Source organism: Oncorhynchus mykiss, chromosome 6 (genome assembly GCF_057628025.1).
Source record: "Oncorhynchus mykiss isolate SJ-2025 chromosome 6, ASM5762802v1, whole genome shotgun sequence".
Lineage (NCBI taxonomy): Eukaryota > Metazoa > Chordata > Actinopteri > Salmoniformes > Salmonidae > Oncorhynchus > Oncorhynchus mykiss.
The window spans coordinates 73,090,001-73,114,633 of NC_143027.1; the positions used below are offsets into that span (position 1 = coordinate 73,090,001).

Here is a 24,633-nt window from a genome sequence, read left to right on the forward strand (position 1 = left end):
TCTCTCTGTGTGTTTTAGGATATTGACTTTACAGTTGATTTTGTCCCCCAGCTTTCTGTTTTCAGTAGCAAGTCTTTTAAACATTTGTTTGTAAGAGATATAGCCTACATGCAGACTACTACATTTCCCTGTTAACCTCCATGGCACAGCTAGACACACCAGAATGCTATTTTAGTGATGTTCCAAAAAATGTTTGAAGTGTTCTTAGGAACTGCAATTTTGTGTCATTATGGGATGTCGGTCACAGTAGGGATTGTTGTTTGGTAATAAAGCAGTGTAAATTTGTGAAATGTTGAGTCAGTCTTTCTGACAACCCCCTTCAGACTTTAAAACCCCAGCTATAAGAGCAGATTTGTTTCTATGTTTTTGATTGATTCACTGATTGAGATCTAAAGGATGGTCGTAAACGTGCTGGGACAAAGGGCCTCTTTGTGCGGAGCGGGGCCGTCTGAAATGGAGGAGTAGTTTGAGATGACCAGATGATTTCCTACTGGTCCAGTGAGTGAGCCCCACCACAGTGTAGCGAGTCTGAGGCTGAGCCGGGCTGCGCTGAGCGTAATGAATGTGGTAGCAGGGAACCACAACAGAGCCGGGCAGAGGCTGCCTGAGAGGCTGCCTGGGAACCAGAGGGACGTGGCCACCGGCCAGACACAGACACAAACCCCTGGCTCACACTTGTGGTTTTTTAAGAAAGCAATTTAGTTCATGATTTCATTCTGAATGCCTGTCATGATGCATGCGTGGTCTACGTCTGCCAGGAAAGAAGAGAAACCTCTCCCACCAAGGTGTTAGTCAACATGACTGCCTCTGACTAACAGAAACTACCAGAGGCCTGGGGCTGTGATGGAGATAGTGAGAGGGGAAATAATGGCCCCATTTCCCCATCAAAACCTACTCACTGCTGACCAGGCAGAAAGAAGTCTTATTTTATGTTTTTTCCTAGGTAATAGATTGCAGTGAGTTTATCATTTGCGGTGATATTTATATTTCGACAGAGGCCTACCATGTCTTTTTATCTGGCATCTTGACATATAGATGAATGCAGTGTGAGTTTGAGCGAAGTATCAGTGGTCAGACACATGGTTAACAGCCCACTGGTGAGACATTTTCTGTATCAGTCAGCGGCTAATCCTGTACAGAGCCTGTTCTCTCAGACTGCATATACTGCACATTTTTCTCTTCAACCATGTCTGTCAGCTCCCTGATTTTATTAGACTGTGTTTCCCATTCAGTTATAGTGGTTTTCTCCGTGCCGCTCTGTGAGTGAAGCATTGCTAAACAGGGGCTGTACATGTCTTCTGTGAACCAAATTTTGGGGCAATTACTCAGATCAATGGCAGGTGGTTCTGGTTTGGCTCCTCAGATCTCGTTTCTCCTTGCAGCCTCTTTTTCTCTGTATGGGCTGTCAGTCAGCAGGATAACTCTGAACCACCTCCAAACAGAGCTGGCTGCCAAGCATTCGTTTAGCCGCTCACTTTTATTCGGCCCTCCCGTCCGACCTGTCACAGCGTTACACACTGTTGACCATGCTTTCTATTCAACAAGGGCAAATGAATTGGTTTCAGTGGTTTAAATCGGCAATCAATGTCTGTGAGGTGTGGCCTGCCTGACCTCTATTCATCAGTCCCTTCTACATGGTCTCATCTGCGTGGAGCAAATGAACTACCCCTGTTTTGATTTTCCGATTGACGTGTCACATGAAACGTTGCCACTCTCAGAATATGGCCCTTTCCCTCCCTTTATCCCAGGCATCAGTTTCTCAACCTCCCTCCGTCCCTCAGAGAACATACAAGGCACTAAGATAGAGAAAAACGTCCAGAGTGACAAAGGTGGACACATTTGTGTGCCTTGTTTGCGCGCCCAATGAATTCTTTCAATTCATGAGTGAGTGAGTGAGAGAAAAACAGAGAAAGAAAGAATGAAAGAAAACAAATCCCCAAAGAATTAGGGGTGGGGCTAACTGTAACTAATGAGCTGTTGTCCAGCCAATCCCTAGAATAGAGCCGCTTAATCAAAGCAGCGTTGAAGGTAATTTCCTCATTCCCATTTATGAGATGAGAATAAAAGAGAACAAAACTGCTATTCTTTTCATTAGACATTGTACATTTTCCAAATTGAGTGACCAGCGCTGGCGAAGCGTCCTATTTTTGGAAAAGAAAAGAATCAGGATAGTTGCGGAGAAAGCAGGCCACTGTGTGCCGACATTCCAGATGTCCAAACGGCAGTTGTACCAACCAAACTTTTCTGGGCAATGGCTGCCAGTGATGACCTCATAAGGAGCAGGCCAAAGACTGAGGCCCACAGTTCTCCTGCCATGCAGAAGAATACCCCCCCCCCTCCTTTCATAATCCATTCTGTGTCTCCACTGTCCCTCTCTTTTTCTGTCCCCCTGCAAAATGACTCCTTCAATATTAGCCATTGTTCCTGCTCTTTTGGGGCGGCTCTCTGCGTTTTTTCAGGGGCCCCTTTTCTCTCCTCTCCCCCTTCTCTTCTCTCCTCCCTCTCTGTCCCCTATATACTCATTGTGTATCTCTAGGAACCTTGTGATGCCTGGCAGCCCCCCAGCCTACTTGTTTGGCACCCCCAGTCCTCTCCACAGCTCTGTGCACTGTGGACTGTGGGAGATGTTACACTTGGTTTGTTCAATCTGAACTCTTTGCTCTAAACTCTCAAGTGCATAGAAGTTATCTTTATAAATGACAGAAAGGCCCTGGCCTGAATGGCACTTTGTTGACTGTTTTCCTAAAAGGGCCCCCCACTATATTTCATCTGTCAGTCGCTTTTCTTTACTCCAACAATGCTTGATTGTTTCCATGAAAACTTCAGGTTCCACAGACAGGAGAATTCTGTATTATTATGTTCCTGCCAAATTCCGATCTCTGTTTTCCTTCCCCTGCACTCACAAAGGGCTCATAACTTACTGTCAACTGGGAGGGGAGCCACAAAGCTCCACTGTTGCTCAGCGAATAGCCTGTGTTGGTTGATGGCTTGACTGGCTGTAAAGTTTGCTTAACTGCAGTGGCAGTGACAGAAGGCACTTTGGGAACTGCATCACCCAGAAGGCCCAGACCTCTACACGTTCAGAGAGAGAGAGAGGGAGCAGGGGAGTGTAAGAGAGAGAGAGAGAGGGAGCGGGGGAGTGTAAGAGAGAGAGAGAGGGAGCGGGGGAGTGTAAGAGAGAGAGAGAGAGAGAGAGAGAGAGAAAGAGAGGGAAGGAAAAAACAAGTTGATTCTCCTGCCTCTCAATCTCTTTAGCGCCAGACCGCTGGCTGGACGAGAGAGTGGTAGTTCTGAGGTGGTGCAGTAGTTCTGGTGCTGTTCTTTATTGTGGGTGCTGCTCCTATGTGTGCTGCTCCTGGCTGTCCTCTAGTTCTGTCCTCTATTTCTGTCCTCTACTTCTCCTCCTCGTGGATGCCTTCTGAGACAGAGTACTGTGGAACAGATGGGAAAAGTAATGCACTGGACGCTTGGCCTGTCAGCGTGTGTTCGTGAGTGTGTGTGATTGTGCATGTGAGAGTGCGTGTGTGTGTGTGTGTGTGTGTGTGAGAGCGAGAGAGAGAGAGAGAGAGTGTGTGTGTGTGTGTGTGTGAGAGAGAGAGAGAGTGTGTGTGTGTGTGTGTGTGTGAGAGAGAGAGAGTGAGTGAGAGTGTGTGTGTATCTGTGTGAGAGAGAGAGAGAGTGTGTGTGTGTGTGTGTGTGTGAGAGAGAGAGAGAGTGTGTGTGTGTGTGTGAGAGAGAAAGGGAGTGAGTGAGAGTGTGTGTATCTGTGTGTGAGAGAGAGAGAGAGAGAGAGAGTGTGAGTGTGTGTGTGTGAGAGAGATAGAGAGTGTGTGTGTGTGTGTGTGTGAGAGAGAGAGAGAGAGAGAGAGAGTGAGTGAGAGTGTGTGTGTATCTGTGTGAGAGAGAGAGAGAGTGTGAGTGTGTGTACCCCTCTGGCTCCTGGTGAACTGAGGAGGTGTTATGCCATCCAGCGCTGGAGTTGTCTCTCTTGGATCGGGAGGAAGAGGGCCAGTGGCGGAGGGGGGCATCGGTGGTGACGAGCGGCTCAGTTTGTAAGTGTGTGCTCCTCGACCCTCACTGGGTAGACAGACAGACAGACAGACAGACAGAGCCACTTCAGCGCTCTCACACCTGCACCAGCCTCTGTTGTCAGGCTCTGCCTAGCAGCTAGCAAGGGGGGGGCAGGACACCAACCAGGCTGTCTAACTAATCCAGCTGCACAAGTGTTTAAAGTGAGACGGAAGACGGCTCCTCCAACAGGATATTATTGCAAATAATTTACTGTGCAAAGTAATTACGGATGCTATGCTCTATATCTAAAGTGTGCACTTGAGGAGGCTTGCTTAATTTGCTCTGGGTGGCTGTCTTTTTGAGTGTGGGTTTTAGACGGAGTAACTACGTTGGTTTCTAATAGAGAAAGCATCAGGAGAGTGAGTGAAGTGGGGATGAAGTGCTTGTGTAATTGAGTTGACTTTTTGAAGGGGGAAGGTCAACATTTATAGAGGAACAACTCTCTCCAGCTACGTTGTTAGGGTGTATGTATTTCCCCAGCCATTTGCAATATTTTTATATCATTACCCATAATTACTTTGTCCACTTGAATTTTTCTCCTTGGATTACAGTTTTATATTATTGTCTGAAATAGATATCATGGAAGTGAGATGTTCATTTTAACTTTTAATATGAACATCTCTATATATATATATATATATTTTTTTAAAGCTATAATGTCTAGCAGAGCCATTTGTTTGTATAATCCATACAATCTAAATAATGTAAAATAAATCTGATTATCATAAATAAACTGTGAATATTGTAACTGTTTTATAATTTACAGTAGGAAGTAAGGAGTTCCTCACCATCGATTTTTCGTTTACTGGATCTCAAAGGTAGTGTTAGCTGCTGTGGAGTGTGTGTGTGTGTGTGTGTGTGTGTGTGTGTGTGTGTGTGTGTGTGTGTGTGTGTGTGTGTGTGTGTGTGTGTGTGTGTGTGTGTGTGTGTGTGTGTGTGTGTGTGTGTGTGTGTGCTTTATATAGAGAGGGAAGGAGAGCGGTAGAAGCTGAATCATTATTATATGTTTATGTATGGGGTGCCAGGTTCATCTCAAACACAGTCACAATGGAAGGCGATCATTTAATTGTGCTAAACGGCAGTGAGTGTGTCAGTAAATTTCCAGCTGGGAGCTGGGAGGTAGCAACATATTATGCCAGGTGAAGACCCTGTGGATCCCTGCTATGTCACCTGGGACAACAGTGGGGGAATAGGATGTTACAAAGACCTCTAGAGGAAGACATATTTTTTTCCCTTTGTACGTTGTACAGCCAGTCTCAGGCTCATATGAGCCTGGCTCTATCCATCTGTAAAATATAGACAATATTGAGTGTCTATTGAAAGGAAATTCAAAAGATATTTTCAAATGTAAGGAAATATGGCCTTCAGTCCTCAAATGAGTTTTTTTTAATGTATTGTAGATTGCTTAAACTAAATTGAATACTATAACTTATATGACCTATTTCTCTCTCCCACTATGTGTGTGAGCCCTGACTTGTGCTCTCGAGTGAAGCCTGTATCGTCTTTGTGTAGACTGTGATGCTCTGACCATGTTCTCACAGTGCCTTCACCAGCATGGTGTGTAATGTATTTACATCTACAATGATATTTCATTAGGTGCACCAAATGGCTCTTGTGCTGGCCTGTGATAACGGTTCGTATTTACATTTTTAGTTTTCCATTGTTAGTATGATGTAATGTTCATATTTCACCTATTAACTTTGTTCCAGTCGATGTTGTCTAAAGACGTCATGCTTTTTAGATGTTCACCCAATTGTCCGTTTCTGTTGAAATGCCTTTGTTTTCAAATAACTTTAGATTTTTCTTTAGAGAAAATCAAAAGATTACATTAAGGAATATTTCCCCAAATCATTATCATTTACACCTTTTATTTTCTGCATTTGTGTGTGTGTGTGTCTGTGTGTATGTGTGTATGTGTATGTGTATGTGTGTGTGTGTGTGTGTGTGTGTGTGTGTGTGTGTGTGTGTGTGTGTGTGTGTGTGTGTGTGTGTGTGTGTATGTGTGTGTGTGTGTGTGTGTGTGTGTGTGTGTGTGTGTGTGTGTGTGTGTGTGTGTGTGTGTGTGTGTGTGTATGTGTATGTGTGTGTGTGTGTGTGTATGTGTGTATGTGTGTGTGTATGTGTGTGTGTATGTGTGTGTGTGTGTGTGTGTGTGTGTGTGTGTGTGTGTGTGTGTGCCTGCACGTCGTTACCCATGGAAACCTGAAGCTCAGTCATAAAGCAGCTTCTTGCCATATCCAGCGTACCTATCGTTATGTCTTCAAACAATGGTCCTCTTGTTTTAACAACGTATTTCCTTATTCCCCCACAAAGAAAATTGGTTGGTGGTGTCTGAGGGTAAGGGGGCTAAGGGGGCTAATATTTTTCTGCTGAAGTGACCTGTGATTAAGGCTGGGAGGAGAGGGAAGAGGTGTGGGGGTTGTGGGGCGCGAGGCAGGCGATGGGCGAAGAGGGGGGGGGGGGGTCTGGTGTGGAGTTACTTATCACCATTGTCTATAAAAGGTCAGCAGCGTGAAAGAGCAGCGACAGCGGGCTGAAAGTCAGAGCTTGTTACGATAGAGGAGGAAATGCGATAGCCACAGACACACGGCCCAGTCATAAGACCTAGGGTCCTCTAATGCTAACCAATTAAACAGAGGTTGTCGCGTGATGAAACATTATCAGTGGCAACAATTCATGACTCAAAGCATTCCAGGCCATATGAGCCTTCACTCCTAATCCTTTAAATGTGGCCAGTATTGTCAGCTATTTAAAGACCCTTTCTCTCTTTCACAGTTTCCTCTTTCTTTCCTCTGCAAAGTCACTGGGGTTTTGTCTGGGAGAAGGCAGGCAACATGTCATGCTCTTATTGATTAGTTTGGTTTGTTAGCTGTCCATTGTTATTGTGTAATCAAGCATGAGGGGAGACGGCTTGTCAAGAATTCACACCAGAGAGGCTTCTTCAGTTTGCCATATTCTCACTGCTCAATGTACACAAAGGCACATATTGGGCTTCATTACTAGAGAAACACATTACATTATTGATAAGGGTAAAGGAATAGCAGCAGTGCAGAATGCACTGAATACAATGTATAAACGGGTTGTTTTATTGAGCCTTTTTATGAGTGTCTCACCAGAGCCTTGGATACTCTGTTATTCAATGTTTCTCAATCACCACTGTGGACCTGGACCCCAGCTGCTCTCCTACTCTATGAAACACCTTGTGTTTTATTGTTTAATTCAAACAATTCTGGAATCAAACGCTCACATTGTGTACCATTATATCCCAGCATAGGCTTTGGGGACTATATAATGTACATATTGTTGCCCTCTGACATTTTCTGAGACTTATTGCAATATCCCTCCCTCTCTCTCCCTTCAATAATGAGAGCTGGTATTGTATAGGGCCTCTGAGAGGTTGGGGGGTGGGGCACCCTCGCTCTGTGCTCTCTTTAGCTGAGCGCAGCCCTCCCAGCTCTGCTAATAAATTATTAACCCACTGACAAATACTGTTACGGAGCCTGCCGCAGATCTGTTGCATTTTCTAACAAGATTGCTGTAGACACATGTTACAGGAGGATGGAGTCAGCCCTGTTCACTCTGTCTCTCTCACGCCTCAGCAGCTTGACTGATGGCTGGAGACCGGGGTAAAAGTGCCTGAGAGACTGAATATTTTAGTGGTAAAATAATACCACTTGATTTACTGTGTCATACAAAAGAAGTGCTTTGTTTCACTCTCGCACTCCATTGAAGACAGGAGCTTGTTGTGCTGGAGGCCCGGGCTTTTTGGGTGCATGAATAAAAAATGTGGTGGAATCTCTTAACTCGAGCCCTCCCCCTTCTCAAACCTCTCTCCACCCCCATCTTCCTCACAGCACACCATCACTCTCAACATGCAAGTTCTGAACTTTGCTCTGAATTTAGATTTCGGATTAACACTCTCAATTTCGAGACCATTTTCTATTTGATATTTGCATTTATTTTATTTCACCTTTATTTAACCAGGGAGGCCAGTTGAGAATTACTTCTCATATAATTACAGGAAACAATTTATTGTCTGATTAAAATTGAGAGCTGGGTCTCTCTAGAGAAAACAGAAGACATCACAGGCCGATCTGAGAGAGAGTGAGGTTCCTTCCCTCCCAGCACTACGGTACCTGACAGACTGGCCCTGTTGACACAGCTGCTGGGGCCTGGGTGATTAACATTGGCTGCCATTTTCCCATTTTCACCCTAACCACCACCAAAAATACTGATATACAACTACGTGCCTCTGTGTGTGTGTGGGTGGGTGTATGTGTGTGTGTGTGTTTAGGTGTGTGTGTGTGTGTGTGCGTGTGCGTGGGTTTGCCTGCCAGCCTGTAAGACTTGGATGTCCTAATACGTATATGTGTTTTCAACACTCTTTATTGTAATGCCTTGTGAAATACAGTAATGTGCTGGCTCTGAACTCAGTTAATGAACTGTATTTAACAGTTCACATTGAGAGTGCCAGTCTGCTCTGCTGTTCAGCACTGTGTGTAAAAGGATGGCACGGCTTCAAGTGAACTAGTCATTCTTTAGTGGAGCTGAGGCTGCTGAGCGCTGTCGGGCCTAACAGCGGCATGCCATGTGCACAATCCTCACGTACGGGGAGTGTCTGAAGCACATAGACTCTTGATCAGATTATTCTAACACCAAACTGTGTGTTAATCTCTCCCTGTGTCAAGTTTGTTTTGAGCCCTCTGTGAACCCCATGCCATTAATTTGGCAGAGTCTGGTGAGGTACGGTGGAGTCTGTCTGTCTGTCTCATGGTCCTCCCAGCAGGCAACACAAGGACACGATCACACCACAGCCCTTGACCTAGAATACCAACCTCTCTGTCTCCTTCCTCCAGCCATAGCCTAGATAATTGGGTGGCTAAACCTCTGTCACAGTGACCCTGTGGAAGAGATGAGAATGGGACATATTTCTCACACCTTGAGCTCCCCTCCCTCTCTCCCTGTCTTCCCCTGCCCATCCCTGCCTCTCCCTGGCATAGAAGATGCTACAGCAGAGATTAGACCTAGACTTGAGGCTCACATGCTGTTTTCATTGTTAAATACCCAGCAGCTTAGATAGAGGCAGATCAGGGGCATGGGGGAAAGAAAATGACCAGTAAATATGGACTGGCCCTTTTCCCCACTTCAGATCGGTAGGAATGCCATATTATTATCTTATTAATACCAATCGTATAATTAGATTTTCTGGCACAGTATTCATTTCAGTAATTGTAGGTCACAGCATGAGGGTGGCGTTGTAATTGTAAGAAGAGGCTAAATTAGCTGTAAAATTCTATGAGGGGAAATGTTAAGCTACGTAAAAAAATTAAACACTGTTAGCATTTGTTTTCTTTGCACCTGATATGTCAAGTACACTCTTCACTGTAATATTCATGAAAGTGTGTGACAGATTTGTAAATTCTGTCTTCCACTGCCAGGATCTGATTTCCAAGCTGCTTAAGTAGGATTTATTGGCCTGGAGAAATAGTGTAGCACTGAAAAGTTAATCGTTTGCTAATTTGGAGAGTGGAAGTAGAAAGGAAGCAGCTTGGGGTTGGTGTTGTGTTTGGTGGCAGGATCGTTCTGTCAACTGTTCAATTCAATCAATTAAGGCTCTTCTGCTAATTAAGAGGACAAGCACATTACTATGACTCGTCATCTCCTTATAATTGTTTATCATAAACAAAAGCGGTTTAAGGCATTATCTGAATTTGGAGCGATAGAGTAGTGTTGTCATGTTTACCTTTATCTAGGGTCATTATTGACTGGGGCTTGACTGGGACACTATGTGGGGCTGTGTTAGAGCTTCAATGAGAGCATGTTATGTGGTATAGTAACCCTCTTAGCGGCCTAATCATTGGCTGGGTGGAGGGAGGGAGTGTTGGGCCTGGCCCAGACACAGGCACCGCTCCAGCCTCATCTCCACCATTTACATTAAACAAAGGATTAGGAGAAGCCCCATGGCCTGCTCTCACACCTCCTCAGCAGGCCACATGACCATTGATAGGATTTCTCCAACTTTGAGTCAGGTCCAACATTGTTTTTCAGGGCACCAACAGGTGTAGGTTGATGTGAGGATGGTGAAACATCCAGCATACCTGTCATAAATACAATTTGACATCAGCTGTTTTGTCGTCCCGGGGTCATAAAACTGTCAGACTTTTAACTATGAGGCTTTGAAGTTTTCTGACCGGTTATCCTTTTCTCTTTCTCTCTTCCACAGCAGAATAATGTCTTCCAAGCAAGCCACCTCTCCGTTTGCCTCCGTCGCCGATGGGGAGGAAGCAATGAGTCAGGACCACCTGTCCTGGGATAAGGAGGAGAGTGCCGAGGCCCACGGGACGCCCCAGCTGCCCCTGCACAGCCTGCTCCACAGCAAGGGCTCCATGGACGAACTGCAGCCCCTCAGCAGTGTCCCTCCAGAGAGTGACTGGGACAGCATGGTGTCAGCCCAGCAGCGCATGGTGAGAGACACCACCCTGTAGACCAGTTGACTAGTAGACATATTACAACTGCTAAAAAATGCTAAAATAATATAAGTAGGAATGAGGAATCATTGATACATCGTGTAATTCCTAGAAAACATACATCCCGAAGAAAGAAGAGTAATATGTCTTAGCAGTTTTTTTGTGGATCTATCTGATACAGGGTCTATAGCTAGCTGCCTTACTGTTGTAATACTCAGTGTCTACTGTAATGACTCAGTGTACCATTCACTATTTACTGTAGGTGACAGGCAAGCCATCAGAAGGTTTCAGAAGGTACCGTATTATTGTCTCTGTACAACAGCGGTCTGTTTTCCAACGTTGCCAGGGGTGAGGTAGATTCCAGACAATGTTCTGAATTTTCCGTTGGTGACCTTCACCATTAATGACTTTCACCACTGTCTAGCCTCTGAGTGTGAGTAAGCCTGACACACACACACACACACACAAAACTGTCTTGTCACTATGCCCTAGCAGAGAGGAATTTCTCCGACAAGGACACGGTCACAACAGAGCCCTCGGAACAATTTCAATGAAGACTTAAGACCATGCGTTCTGCCAAGCACTTGTCTTTGAAGTCTAAGCTCTCACGAGTGTCTTGAGATCTTTCCCACTCTAAAAGAAGAGGACAACAACGTATTGAGTTGAGATCCTCCCCACTCTAAAAGAAGAGGACAACAACGTATTGTCTTGAGATCCTCCCCACTCTAAAAGAAGAGGACAACAACGTATTGAGTTGAGATCCTCCCCACTCTAAAAGAAGAGGACAACAACGTATTGAGTTGAGATCCTCCCCACTCTAAAAGAAGAGGACAACAACGTATTGAGTTGAGATCCTCCCCACTCTAAAAGAAGAGGACAACAACGTATTGAGTTGAGATCCTCCCCACTCTAAAAGAAGAGGACAACAACGTATTGAGTTGAGATCCTCCCCACTCTAAAAGAAGAGGACAACAACGTATTGTCTTGAGATCCTCCCCACTCTAAAAGAAGAGGACAACAACGTATTGAGTTGAGATCCTCCCCACTCTAAAAGAAGAGGACAACAACGTATTGAGTTGAGATCCTCCCCACTCTAAAAGAAGAGGACAACAACGTATTGAGTTGAGATCCTCCCCACTCTAAAAGAAGAGGACAACAACGTATTGAGTTGAGATCCTCCCCACTCTAAAAGAAGAGGACAACAACGTATTGAGTTGAGATCCTCCCCACTCTAAAAGAAGAGGACAACAACGTATTGAGTTGAGATCCTCCCCACTCTAAAAGAAGAGGACAACAACGTATTGTCTTGAGATCCTCCCCACTCTAAAAGAAGAGGACAACAACGTATTGAGTTGAGATCCTCCCCACTCTAAAAGAAGAGGACAACAACGTATTGTCTTGAGATCCTCCCCACTCTAAAAGAAGAGGACAACAACGTATTGTCTTGAGATCCTCCCCACTCTAAAAGAAGAGGACAACAACGTATTGAGTTGAGATCCTCCCCACTCTAAAAGAAGAGGACAACAACGTATTGAGTTGAGATCCTCCCCACTCTAAAAGAAGAGGACAACAACGTATTGAGTTGAGATCCTCCCCACTCTAAAAGAAGAGGACAACAACGTATTGAGTTGAGATCCTCCCCACTCTAAAAGAAGAGGACAACAACGTATTGAGTTGAGATCCTCCCCACTCTAAAAGAAGAGGACAACAACGTATTGTCTTGAGATCCTCCCCACTCTAAAAGAAGAGGACAACAACGTATTGAGTTGAGATCCTCCCCACTCTAAAAGAAGAGGACAACAACGTATTGAGTTGAGATCCTCCCCACTCTAAAAGAAGAGGACAACAACGTATTGTCTTGAGATCCTCCCCACTCTAAAAGAAGAGGACAACAACGTATTGTCTTGAGATCCTCCCCACTCTAAAAGAAGAGGACAACAACGTATTGAGTTGAGATCCTCCCCACTCTAAAAGAAGAGGACAACAACGTATTGTCTTGAGATCCTCCCCACTCTAAAAGAAGAGGACAACAACGTATTGAGTTGAGATCCTCCCCACTCTAAAAGAAGAGGACAACAACGTATTGAGTTGAGATCCTCCCCACTCTAAAAGAAGAGGACAACAACGTATTGTCTTGAGATCCTCCCCACTCTAAAAGAAGAGGACAACAACGTATTGAGTTGAGATCCTCCCCACTCTAAAAGAAGAGGACAACAACGTATTGAGTTGAGATCCTCCCCACTCTAAAAGAAGAGGACAACAACGTATTGAGTTGCATTTTAGCGTCACACACAGATTTGATGAAACTATAAATAGGGAGACAATACGACAGTGGAACAAAGTCTCTGAGAGGGTATCTGTTCTAGAGGGCCTGCCCGGGCCCCTCAGCCCCCAAGGCCGCCTGACTCCCTCACTAGAGGCTCTCTCTGGACCAGGATGCACTGGGGCCAAGATACAGGCTCAACAGCCACCCATTGTTCTGTGCTTGTAAAAGGGAACTCTTCACATGCCCAGCCCCTGCCTCCTCCTCCCAGCCACGGGTACTGTCTCTAATACTGTGAAGCCGTAGGGACCCTGGGACCCTCAGATAGGCAGCACCAAACCGACTATAATCTGCTACAGGTTATTATTAGGCTGAACAGACCCAGTGACATCAACAGTAAAGCGTGTATTACACTACACAGCATCCCAATAAAAATTCAATACCACAGTCTGATAAATTAAGACAGAACAGAATGTTGCTACGCTTCTTCTTCAGGCTGCATTATTTTTGTCATCAAAGAAACATCTCCCACAATATGTGTTGTTGTGTACATCTGCAGCAGGCCCCAGACAATCTGTGGAGCTGCTTTGATGTGTGCGGAGGAGAGAAGAGCAGAGGCACTTGTGGGCTGTAGCCGGGGAGGCAGGTGGCTGTTTGTGACAGACGGGCCTGCAGTAAAGAGACCCAGAGGGGCTCTGAAGTAGCCTTCCAGGGGCCACCCCTCCACACTGCAGTGGCTGCTGGGAGAGAGTCGCTGCCCCCCACTCCTCCTGCCCACCCACGTCCCACTCCCAGCCCCATCCCAGCCCCTTTGTCCCGACTTGTTTTCTAAGGATGCTGGGCGGTCTGGAGACACTGTTCTTGTCGTCCAGTATGTAAATGACAGTCAGGAGATTGCTCAGGTGGTCCGCTCTTCTGACAGGCTCTAATTGGATCACAGGGCCGTTAGTGATGAAGGTAATTAGAATAGTATTTGAAAGAATGTTTTGTGCATTGTCTCCTGTTACTCACTGCAATCACTCGACAGCCTCTTGATAGAATGAAAGGATCCGTATAAAAGTTAATTCTATTCATTTTGGATCTGAGGGAGGAAATTCTTGCATTTAGTTTGCATAATGTCAAATCCTTTTCAGTTGATCATTACTTCAATTATTATTATTTTATCCAGATATGAAAAACTAAAGTTTTTGCTGCCTTTTTAACTTGAGAAAAACCAGCCAATATATATATAACATCTGTTGCCACAATAAATCCTTTATTATACATTAAAAACCTTTCCTATAAGACAGCTGTGTAAGCCAGCTGTAAAATGATCTTGTTCTGGTTGATTGTTCTGCGTTGAACAGAAAATACAGCGAGACATGGTGGAGACCTTGTGAATTGAAGGGTTGTATCAAAGCTCTAGTCTGAGTAGAGTCTATCAGATGGATGGTGGTGTCAGGCTGTGGTTTCGTACTGAGGAGCGACATGAGGCCAAGGAAGGAGGACTAGAACATGGGGCCATGACAAGTCTGGAGGTTAATTATAAAAAGACGAACACAAATGTACTTCAAAGCTAGCAACATTCGTTTTCCCCACCATTGTCACATCACAGTTGGCTGTGGATTGCCATGGCCTTGGCCCTGTGTGACAATTACTTTTTACCATTAAATTGTAAACATTGAAATTGGAAAAGTGAAGTGTCGAGATCCCGTCAGCTCAAGTTGACTTGGTACAGATGGCACATGGGAGAGGGAGTGTGAGAGGGGAGAAGGAGGGATTGACAGAGAGAGAGGGGGGGGGGGAGAGAGGCAGACGGCGAGAAGGCTGAAAGTGTTGCCTTTGCTGATTACCTGACTCCACTGCTGTGCCATGCGTCTGTGTGGGCTGTGCCCTGAACCTGCGCCAGCTGATTAACCCAGCGCCGCTCCACTCCCCACAAGCACCCTCCACTGGCCCTGGCATAGCCACAGCCACCCCTGCATAATCACCCCCATCCTGCCCGCCCTGTGCTGGGTGTAGACCTTGCCGCTCCACCCCGGGCCCTGGTACTGAACCGAACCACTTCTCTGACTCCTCTGCCTGTCTGAGGATATTAAGCTTGGATAAAAGATTGCAACAGGAATGCCCAGTGTACTGTACATCACTCCATGTTCTTTGGGAATATCAGCAAATCCCACCCACTTCTCAACATTCTACCTTCTTGATGTTCCTTTCTTCTTGGGTTGTTCACTTTCACCGTTATCTGTGTGTCCTTCAGTAGAATGGCTTCCTCCTTTATGTGTGTGTTGAAGGTATTGTGTTGTTTTTTTGTTAAATGACAGATCAGGCAGTGTTATACATGACACACAGAGCAGATGTGAGAATACACAGAGGTAAAAGGGTTCAACTCTTGACAGCAGAATTACCTTTTGTCTCCTCACTCTCTGCAAGCTATAATTAAAACAGCCTTGTGTCTGAGAAGCCATGACCCAAGTTCTCTCTCTCTCTCTCTCTCTCTCTCTCTCTCTCTCTCTCTCTCTCTCTCTCTCTCTCTCATTCTCTTCCTGCTCCTTTTCCGTGTACAGAGAGCACCCAGCCATCAGTCTCAGACAGGACCCTTAGTTAAATACTAAACCACACACAGGTGGGACTGAAAAACAACAACAGCCTGAGACAGGACACAGATTTACGATGGCCCGCAGCACTCAGCTGAGAATAGGCCTCCGCTCGAAAATGAACAAATTACACAGCACTCACCCCAACACAAATGTACACTCAAACGCAATTTAAGAAATTATAGTTGGGAGGTTTCTCTGTGTAGATTCTCCGGAGGTAAAGTAGTGCCTGAGCACACGCATACACTCACGCGCACACACACACACACACACACACACACACACACACACACACACACACACACACACACACACACACACACACACACACACACACACACACACACACACACACACACACACACACACATTATGGCTATGCCCTCTGAAAGTGTCCCTCATCATTTCACTACACTATTTTCACTTGCCAGATATCATTTGATAGGAGCTGTTGTTGTATGAAAGCCAGAGAGGAGTCATTTGATATGGCCAAATCGCCCTGGGCCACCAAAGAACTAGCGATAAAACTCAGAGACAGAGAGAATACAAAGGGAAATACTAATGATTAAATCCAACCCCCTTTCTCTTTCCCCATCCCCTCCCAACTGCTGTTTTCTTACAGGAATCTGACAGCAATAAAGTATGTTCCCTGTACTCCTTCCGGAATAACTCAACCTCCCCACACAAGCCTGAGGAGGGGGCCCGGGAGCGCGGCGACCTGCTGAGCGGATCTGCGTTCGGAACTCCGGAGCGCCGCAAAGGAAGCCTGGCCGACGTGGTGGACACACTGAAGCAGAAGAAGCTGGAGGAGATGACAAAGTCAGAGCAAGATGGTAGGACACTAAGTACCTGTGTGTATGCGTACATATGTGTGTGTGAGGGAGTGTGAATGAATGCTTCCTTTTTCAAATGGCTTCAAACTTTTCCTCTCCCTCCCTCTCTCTTTCTCTATCGTTTTAGTTTTTTCTTTCCCACTCACTCTCTCTTTTAATTAAACACACACACACACACACACACACACACACACACACACACACACACACACACACACACACACACACACACACACAAACACCCAGACACACACACACACACACACACACACAAACACCCAGACACACACACACACACACACACACACACACAAACACCCAGACACACACACACACACACACACACACACACACACACACACACACACCCAGACACACACACACACACACACACACACACACACACACACACACACACACACACACACACACACACACACACACACACACACACACACACACAAACACCCAGACACACAGAGACAGACAGACACACACAGACAGACAGAGGCAGGGAGGACTGACGTGACTGTGTTTCCAGTTTGTTCTGAACCCTTTCCACAGAGACAAAGAGTGGGTGGCACTACACCTCAGCTTAAGTGTGGTCTCCCCCCACTGCCAAGGCAAACTGTCAGGCCGTAAAACACATGCCACCGACCTGATGCCAGGAACATTACCTTTATATTCTTCAACACAGAAAGCTCTTCACTAAGGGACGCATTCATCAGTCAAAGAAGACTGCACCTACAGACAAAATTAGTCCATGCTATTACAGTTTTTTACAATCACTTTGGCACTAATTTCGGAACCTTGATGTCATTTTTCAAAACTCTAGACACAAAACTCACAACCAATGATTAAAATGCACATTTTTCAAAAATAACACTTTTCCCAATTGCTTGGATACAATACACATAAAGCTAAGATAATTTGTTCATTGAACTAAAATCACCTGTTCAAAATGACACAACTTAACATCAAAGTATTACCATTTCAAAATTAAATTCACACATTACATCTGAGATGACTGTCTATTCATTTCATTACAATGATCTAACTATCAATTGATACAACTTCTCAAAATTATATGTAACTGTTGCGTTACTCTTAATGCATAGTTTTATGGAAACTGAATAACAATATTTCATGTTAAGATCATGAAAGTTTCAGGATAACGAGATCCATTGACACCAATTACCGTGGAACATGAAACAATTGGACTTCATTATCTATGGATGTAATATTTCATCATCATTCTTTATCAGACACTGTTTCTATGGTCCCATGTACCACTTTTCCAGACCATGTTTTCAGATTTGACATTACTGTTCACTCACCGGCCGCTTTATTAGGTTCGCCTATCTAGTACTGGGTCGGACCCCGTTTTTCCTCCACTACAGCCTGAATTATTCACGGTGTTGTACGTTAAGAGATGCCCTTCTGCACACCACTGTTTTAAACAGCTGTTATTTGAGCATTTGTTGCCTTTCTGTTAGCTTGAATGAGTCTGGACATTCTCCTCTGACCTCTCTCATTAACAAGGTATCTCACAGTACCCAACAGAACCTTCTGTCACCCTATGGTAACCCTCCACTCCCTAGTCCTATATGGTATCTCACAGTACCCAACAGAACCTTCTGTCACCCTATGGTAACCCTCCACTCCCTAGTCCTATATGGTATCTCACAGTACCCAACAGAACCTTCTGTCACCCTATGGTAACCCTCCACTCCCTAGTCCTATGTGGTATCTCACAGTACCCCACAGCACTTTCTGTCACCCTCCACTCCCTAGTCCTATATGGTATCTCACAGTACCCCACAACAGCACTTTCTGTCACCCTATGGTAACCCTCCACTCCCTAGTCCTATATGGTATCTCACAGTACCCAACAGAACCTTCTGTCACCTTCCACTCCCTAGTCCTATATGGTATCTCACAGTACCCAACAGAACCTTCTGTCACCCTATGGTAACCCTCCACTCCCTAGTCCTATATGGTATCTCACAGTACCCAACAGAACCTTCTGTCACCCTCCACTCCCTAGTCCTATTTGGTATCTCACAGTACCCAACAGAACCTTCTGTCACCCTATGGTAACCCTCCACTCCCTAGTCCTATATGGTATCTCACAGTACCCAACAGAACCTTCTGTCACCCTCCACTCCCTAGTCCTATATGGTATCTCACAGTACCCAACAGAACCTTCTGTCACCCTCCACTCCCTAGTCCTATATGGTATCTCACAGTACCCAACAGAACCTTCTGTCACCCTATGGTAACCCTCCACTCCCTAGTCCTATATGGTATCTCACAGTACCCAACGGAACCTTCTGTCACCCTCCACTCCCTAGTCCTATATGGTATCTCACACTACCCAACAGAACCTTCTGTCACCCTATGGTAACCCTCCACTCCCTAGTCCTATATGGTATCTCACAGTACCCAACAGAACCTTCTGTCCACGCTATGGTAACCCTCCACTCCCTAGTCCTATATGGTATCTCACAGTACCCCACAGCACTTTCTGTCACCCTCCACTCCCTAGTCCTATATGGTATCTCACAGTACCCAACAGAACCTTCTGTCACCCTCCACTCCCTAGTCCTATATGGTATCTCACAGTACCCAACAGAACCTTCTGTCACCCTCCACTCCCTAGTCCTATATGGTATCTCACAGTACCCAACAGAACCTTCTGTCACCCTATGGTAACCCTCCACTCCCTAGTCCTATATGGTATCTCACAGTACCCAACAGAACCTTCTGTCACCCTATGGTAACCCTCCACTCCCTAGTCCTATATGGTATCTCACAGTACCCAACAGAACCTTCTGTCACCCTCCACTCCCTAGTCCTATATGGTATCTCACAGTACCCAACAGAACCTTCTGTCACCCTCCACTCCCTAGTCCTATATGGTATCTCACAGTACCCAACAGAACCTTCTGTCACCCTATGGTAACCTTCCACTCCCTAGTCCTATATGGTATCTCACAGTACCCAACAGAACCTTCTGTCCACCCTATGGTAACCCTCCACTCCCTAGTCCTATATGGTATCTCACAGTACCCCACAGCACTTTCTGTCACCCTCCACTCCCTAGTCCTATATGGTATCTCACAGTACCCAACAGAACCTTCTGTCACCCTATGGTAACCCTCCACTCCCTAGTCCTATATGGTATCTCACAGTACCCAACAGAACCTTCTGTCACCCTCCACTCCCTAGTCCTATATGGTATCTCACAGTACCCAACATAACCTTCTGTCACCCTCCACTCCCTAGTCCTATATGGTATCTCACAGTACCCAACAGAACCTTCTGTCACCCTATGGTAACCCTCCACTCCCTAGTCCTATATGGTATCTCACAGTACCCAACAGAACCTTCTGTCACCCTCCACTCCCTAGTCCTATGTGGTATCTCACAGTACCCAACAGAACCTTCTGTCACCCTATGGTAACCCTCCACTCCCTAGTCCTATATGGTATCTCACAGTACCCAACAGAACCTTCTGTCACCCTCCACTCCCTAGTCCTATATGGTATCTCACAGTACCCAACATAACCTTCTGTCACCCTATGGTAACCCTCCACTCCCTAGTCCTATATGGTATCTCACAGTACCCAACAGAACCTTCTGTCACCCTCCACTCCCTAGTCCTATATGGTATCTCACAGTACCCAACAGAACCTTCTGTCACCCTCCACTCCCTAGTCCTATATGGTATCTCACAGTACCCAACAGAACCTTCTGTCACCCTATGGTAACCCTCCACTCCCTCGTCCTATATGGTATCTCACAGTACCCCACAACAGAACCTTCTGTCACCCTATGGTAACCCTCCACTCCCTAGTCCTATGTGGTATCTCACAGTACCCAACAGAACCTTCTGTCACCCTATGGTAACCCTCCACTCCCTAGTCCTATGTGGTATCTCACAGTACCCAACAGAACCTTCTGTCACCCTATGGTAACCCTCCACTCCCTAGTCCTATATGGTATCTCACAGTACCCAACAGCACTTTCTGTCACCCTATGGTAACCCTCCACTCCCTAGTCCTATATGGTATCTCACAGTACCCCACAACAGAACCTTCTGTCACCCTATGGTAACCCTCCACTCCCTAGTCCTATGTGGTATCTCACAGTACCCAACAGAACCTTCTGTCACCCTATGGTAACCCTCCACTCCCTAGTCCTATATGGTATCTCACAGTACCCCACAACAGCACTTTCTGTCACCCTATGGTAACCCTCCACTCCCTAGTCCTATGTGGTATCTCACAGTACCCAACAGAACCTTCTGTCACCCTATGGTAACCCTCCACTCCCTAGTCCTATATGGTATCTCACAGTACCCAACAGCACTTTCTGTCACCCTATGGTAACCCTCCACTCCCTAGTCCTATATGGTATCTCACAGTACCCAACAGAACCTTCTGTCACCCTATGGTAACCCTCCACTCCCTAGTCCTATGTGGTATCTCACAGTACCCAACAGAACCTTCTGTCACCCTATGGTAACCCTCCACTCCCTAGTCCTATATGGTATCTCACAGTACCCAACAGAACCTTCTGTCACCCTATGGTAACCCTCCACTCCCTAGTCCTATGTGGTATCTCACAGTACCCAACAGAACCTTCTGTCACCCTATGGTAACCCTCCACTCCCTAGTCCTATATGGTATCTCACAGTACCCAACAGAACCTTCTGTCACCCCCCAACTCTCTCCCCCAGACTGCAGACTGTAAGAAGAACGCACAGCGGAAAAACACATGTTTGAAAGAGCCGCTACAACATTTCCCCCATTCTTAATTAGCACCACACTAGTAGTATAGTGTAGTATTCAATCAGACTTGGAGCCCCCTGGGAACGCTGGTGTCTCATTCAGCGTCTGGGGAACTCTTAGCTTAAGCACTACATCACACGAATAAATTAGACGTCCATTTATTTAAAAATAATTTGCCGCTTTCTTTTTTCTAAAGTGTTTGTTTGGTGGTCTTTGCACAGTATCAACTATCCTGGATTATTCAGTAGATAGCCATCTCCATCCCAATTTCTAATATTCCTAATAACAATATTAGATTTTTAGCAATGTTAGATATTAGATTTACGATAATTTCTTCAGATTCATTATTTATTATATTGTTGACTTATGTGTTTAATAGTAAAAACAGTGTCTTAACTAGTATTTCTTGCCCTGTTGTCTTAATGGTATCGTTAGTTTCATACCCTTGACTTTTCCAGAGATGATACCTTTCCCTCGGCACAGAGGACATCTCTCATATGTCTCTGGTTTCTGATGTGGTTGTTTTCCGCGGCGGGCGCACTCCTCTGAGCCCTCTGTGGCGAAGGCGGGCGTTATGGTAATGAGCCCCAGCTGGTGAGGGCCGGTTGTTACAGTAATTTAAATGGTCAAGTGCAGCTGGTAATCCAGGGCCGTATGTTAGCGCAGGGAGGAGAGAGTGCTTCAACGTGCAGTACAGCTGTTTTAATCTCCTGTTAATAAAAGAGCCTGGCCCTGCCTCATGCACCATGCATCAACACCACCTAAATAAACTCCCTTGTTGGAGGAAATTAGTTTCTGAGAACACAGAACAAGACAAGAGGCTCACGAAGTTCAATATGTCGTCTGTAAGCTGCTGGAATGGAGAGATTCAGTGTCCTTATGGACGCTTGACACTAATTCCATCAGTAGAGATGACTGTGTGATTGCTGTACATCAGAAGGGATATTACAGAGTACAGTGTGTAGGGCAGGCGGGTAACTGTTGTTACCATTCATAATCTATGTCAGTGTTTATAGAGAGCCTCTGTGAGCATCTTGAAAGGGCAGGATTAACCCATTACAGGCAAACCAGGAGGTTGGAGAGCCATTTGTTGCCTTAATGACCTGGCTAATGTAAGACAAAGCAGCGATGAGCTAAATATATCACTTATCTAAGCTACAGTATCATGGAGACAACTGTTCCTCCTAATCCACCCTGCTTTAGTCCCTCCACTGGTCTGGATCACTGGAGTCTTCAGAGCAGAGCTAGACACCATCTGCTGCCATTATTCTGACTGAGTCCTCCCTGTTATGTCCCTGGTCAGGAATCTCATCTCATTGTGATGATGGATCAAGACTGAGCTTGCTGACCTTAATGGTAGAGGGCATGAGAATCCTCTCTGTTTCACCTATTACAATGTAGACACTTGTTACTACACCATTAACATTGAAGTTGTTTAAACTGGACTTTGTATATCCTCTTAGATTCAGTGATGAATGAGTCAGAAAGTGTCATTTAGATAATTGCGTGACGTTGTGCTAGTCCAGAGGCCATATTTGCTACTGAGCGACGGTAAAGCTGTGGACTGGGACAGAGAGCAGTCCTAACAGACGATGACAGAGTCTCCTTCCGCCAGCCGGCCATGCCTCTTTCAGTCCCCCAACAAAACGTTGATTAAATGTATATCGTCGTCAGGGTTCGCTGCCCTCAAATCCAATCAGACCTAAGTTGACCGCAACTTTGCCTAACTGGGCTGCCATCTCAGTGCTCTGTGCCTGAACCCGCCACAGTGGCCATACTCATCGGCTCTACCGCCCTCCCACCCCTGCTATGTCCTCTCTGTCACTGGTCCTTAAAGTGCTCTAAGTGCTTGTGACTGCGCTAATGAATGAAATGTCCTCCCAGCAGTGAGGACTGCATTAAGCTGAATAGCCACCTTAGCTGTAAAAGCTCTATTAGACTCAGTGGCCAGGAGGGCTAACGATTGTGCCCAATGTTTATTTACTAGGTATTGTAAATGCATTATTTATGGAGAGCTTTCCAGACACCACTTGTCAAGAGTTAAAAATGTCAGTATAAGGTATTAAGGGAAAAAGAAAAATGGCCTCCATTATGAAGATCCAAGGTGACCTTGGTTGGATTCACAATTAGACCAGCTTCCTATGATGCACTAAAGTATGAATAATGGTCATAGGGAGTCAACACTGTGTTGTCCCCAAGACAAGGACAGGTGATAGTTGTGTTTGTTAGGTTTTAGCCTGTTCCTTTGGGCTCTATACAGACAGGTCAAATCCTTGCCAGCACAACCAGCTCTGGATTGGATTTGCGTGCAGTTAATGAATTCCTAATGTCTCTTTCTATTGTGCATTGAGTGGCATGCCGAGACATGTTTTCATTCTTTATCGGTGGCCTGTCGAGCACAATGCAATTTCTGTGCACGGAGGCATGTCAGAAAGTGATGCACTCAAGCCGGTCAGATATTCGTCTCCTTCTTTGTAGTGTACTCTGTTACAGAGACTTGCTGCTTGCATCAGGGAATGTCAACACACAGGCATGCACGCACAAACGTCCCCTTTTTGCCTGGGCATCGCCAGATCTCTGCCTGTGCCAGTTTAGCCAGCAGTGTCGTCTTGCCAGGAGTAGTTCTAGCTGCTGCTAAAAGCTTGTTATATTTTAATCCATGTTTAAAGGCCGGCGAGACTGAATGACATGTTTCAGGCAGGAGTGTGGCAGGGCTGCAGGCTAACCCTAATCCCAACACTGACCTGGGATATTGAAACATGTTCTAGGTCTGTCACGCCCTGACCATAGAGAGGCTTTTATTCTCTATTTTGGTTAGGCCAGGGTGTGACTAGGGTGGGCATTCTATGTTCATTTTCTATGTTTTGTATTTCTTTGTTGTTTGGCCTTGTGGTTCTCAATTAGAGGCAGCTGTCTATCGTTGTCTCTGATTGAGAACCATACTTAGGTAGCTTTTTCCCACTGGGTTTTTGTGGGTAGTTATTTTCTGTTTTTGTGTCTGCATCAGACAGAGCTGGTTTGTTTTCGCTTGTTCTCTTTCTTATTTTTGTTATTTCAGTGTTCAGTTAAATAAAATAATGAACACCTTGCACCTTGGTCCACACCTTCTTCATGCAACGATGACCGTTACAAGGTCTATGTTCCCTTATGGAAAAAATACACAAGGCTTTTTAGATTTCAGGTTGTACTAGAGATTGCAGTACATAACATCTATATTCTGATGTAACGGGACTGCTTTTACAGTTCAACCTGGTGGTTGGCCTGTATAACAGTACACATTATCTCACAGTGTTCCTGTGATGACTCGAGTGTGTCTGTGGAGAAGAAGTGAGAAGGAGAGGTCGCTCCCCATTGAGTTGGGATGTCCTGTTCCCCCTGGGAACTGGTGTGCATGCTGGAGGTTCTGTCTCAGAGGGTAACATGCAACCCTGGGTGACCTGTGACACTATGAACAGTTGTTAATGTGAAAGGGTGAGGACTTCTCCCCAAGGCAGTAACCCAACCTCCTTGGAGCTGAGAGGAGGTCCACACTCCACACTATGGTTCACAGGAGCCAGGCTATGGCCAACAGAAGCTAGCCGTGTCAGTCAGAGTATCTGGTTAGCAGTGCACCTGGACCACAGCAAG

At 45.6% G+C, this 24,633-nt stretch overlaps 1 protein-coding gene across 51 annotated transcripts in view; it reads left to right on the forward strand.

The window, feature by feature from the left end:
* Window positions 1–24,633, forward strand: part of LOC100136290 (SOX-LZ) — a 200,174-nt gene that overhangs the window by 56,673 nt on the left and 118,868 nt on the right. For all 51 annotated transcript variants that reach the window (XM_036979115.2, XM_090236762.1, XM_090236763.1 and 48 more), the window contains 2 exon segments: window positions 10,295–10,535; window positions 16,000–16,210. In XM_036979115.2, coding sequence (XP_036835010.1) covers window positions 10,295–10,535; window positions 16,000–16,210 — 452 coding nt within the window.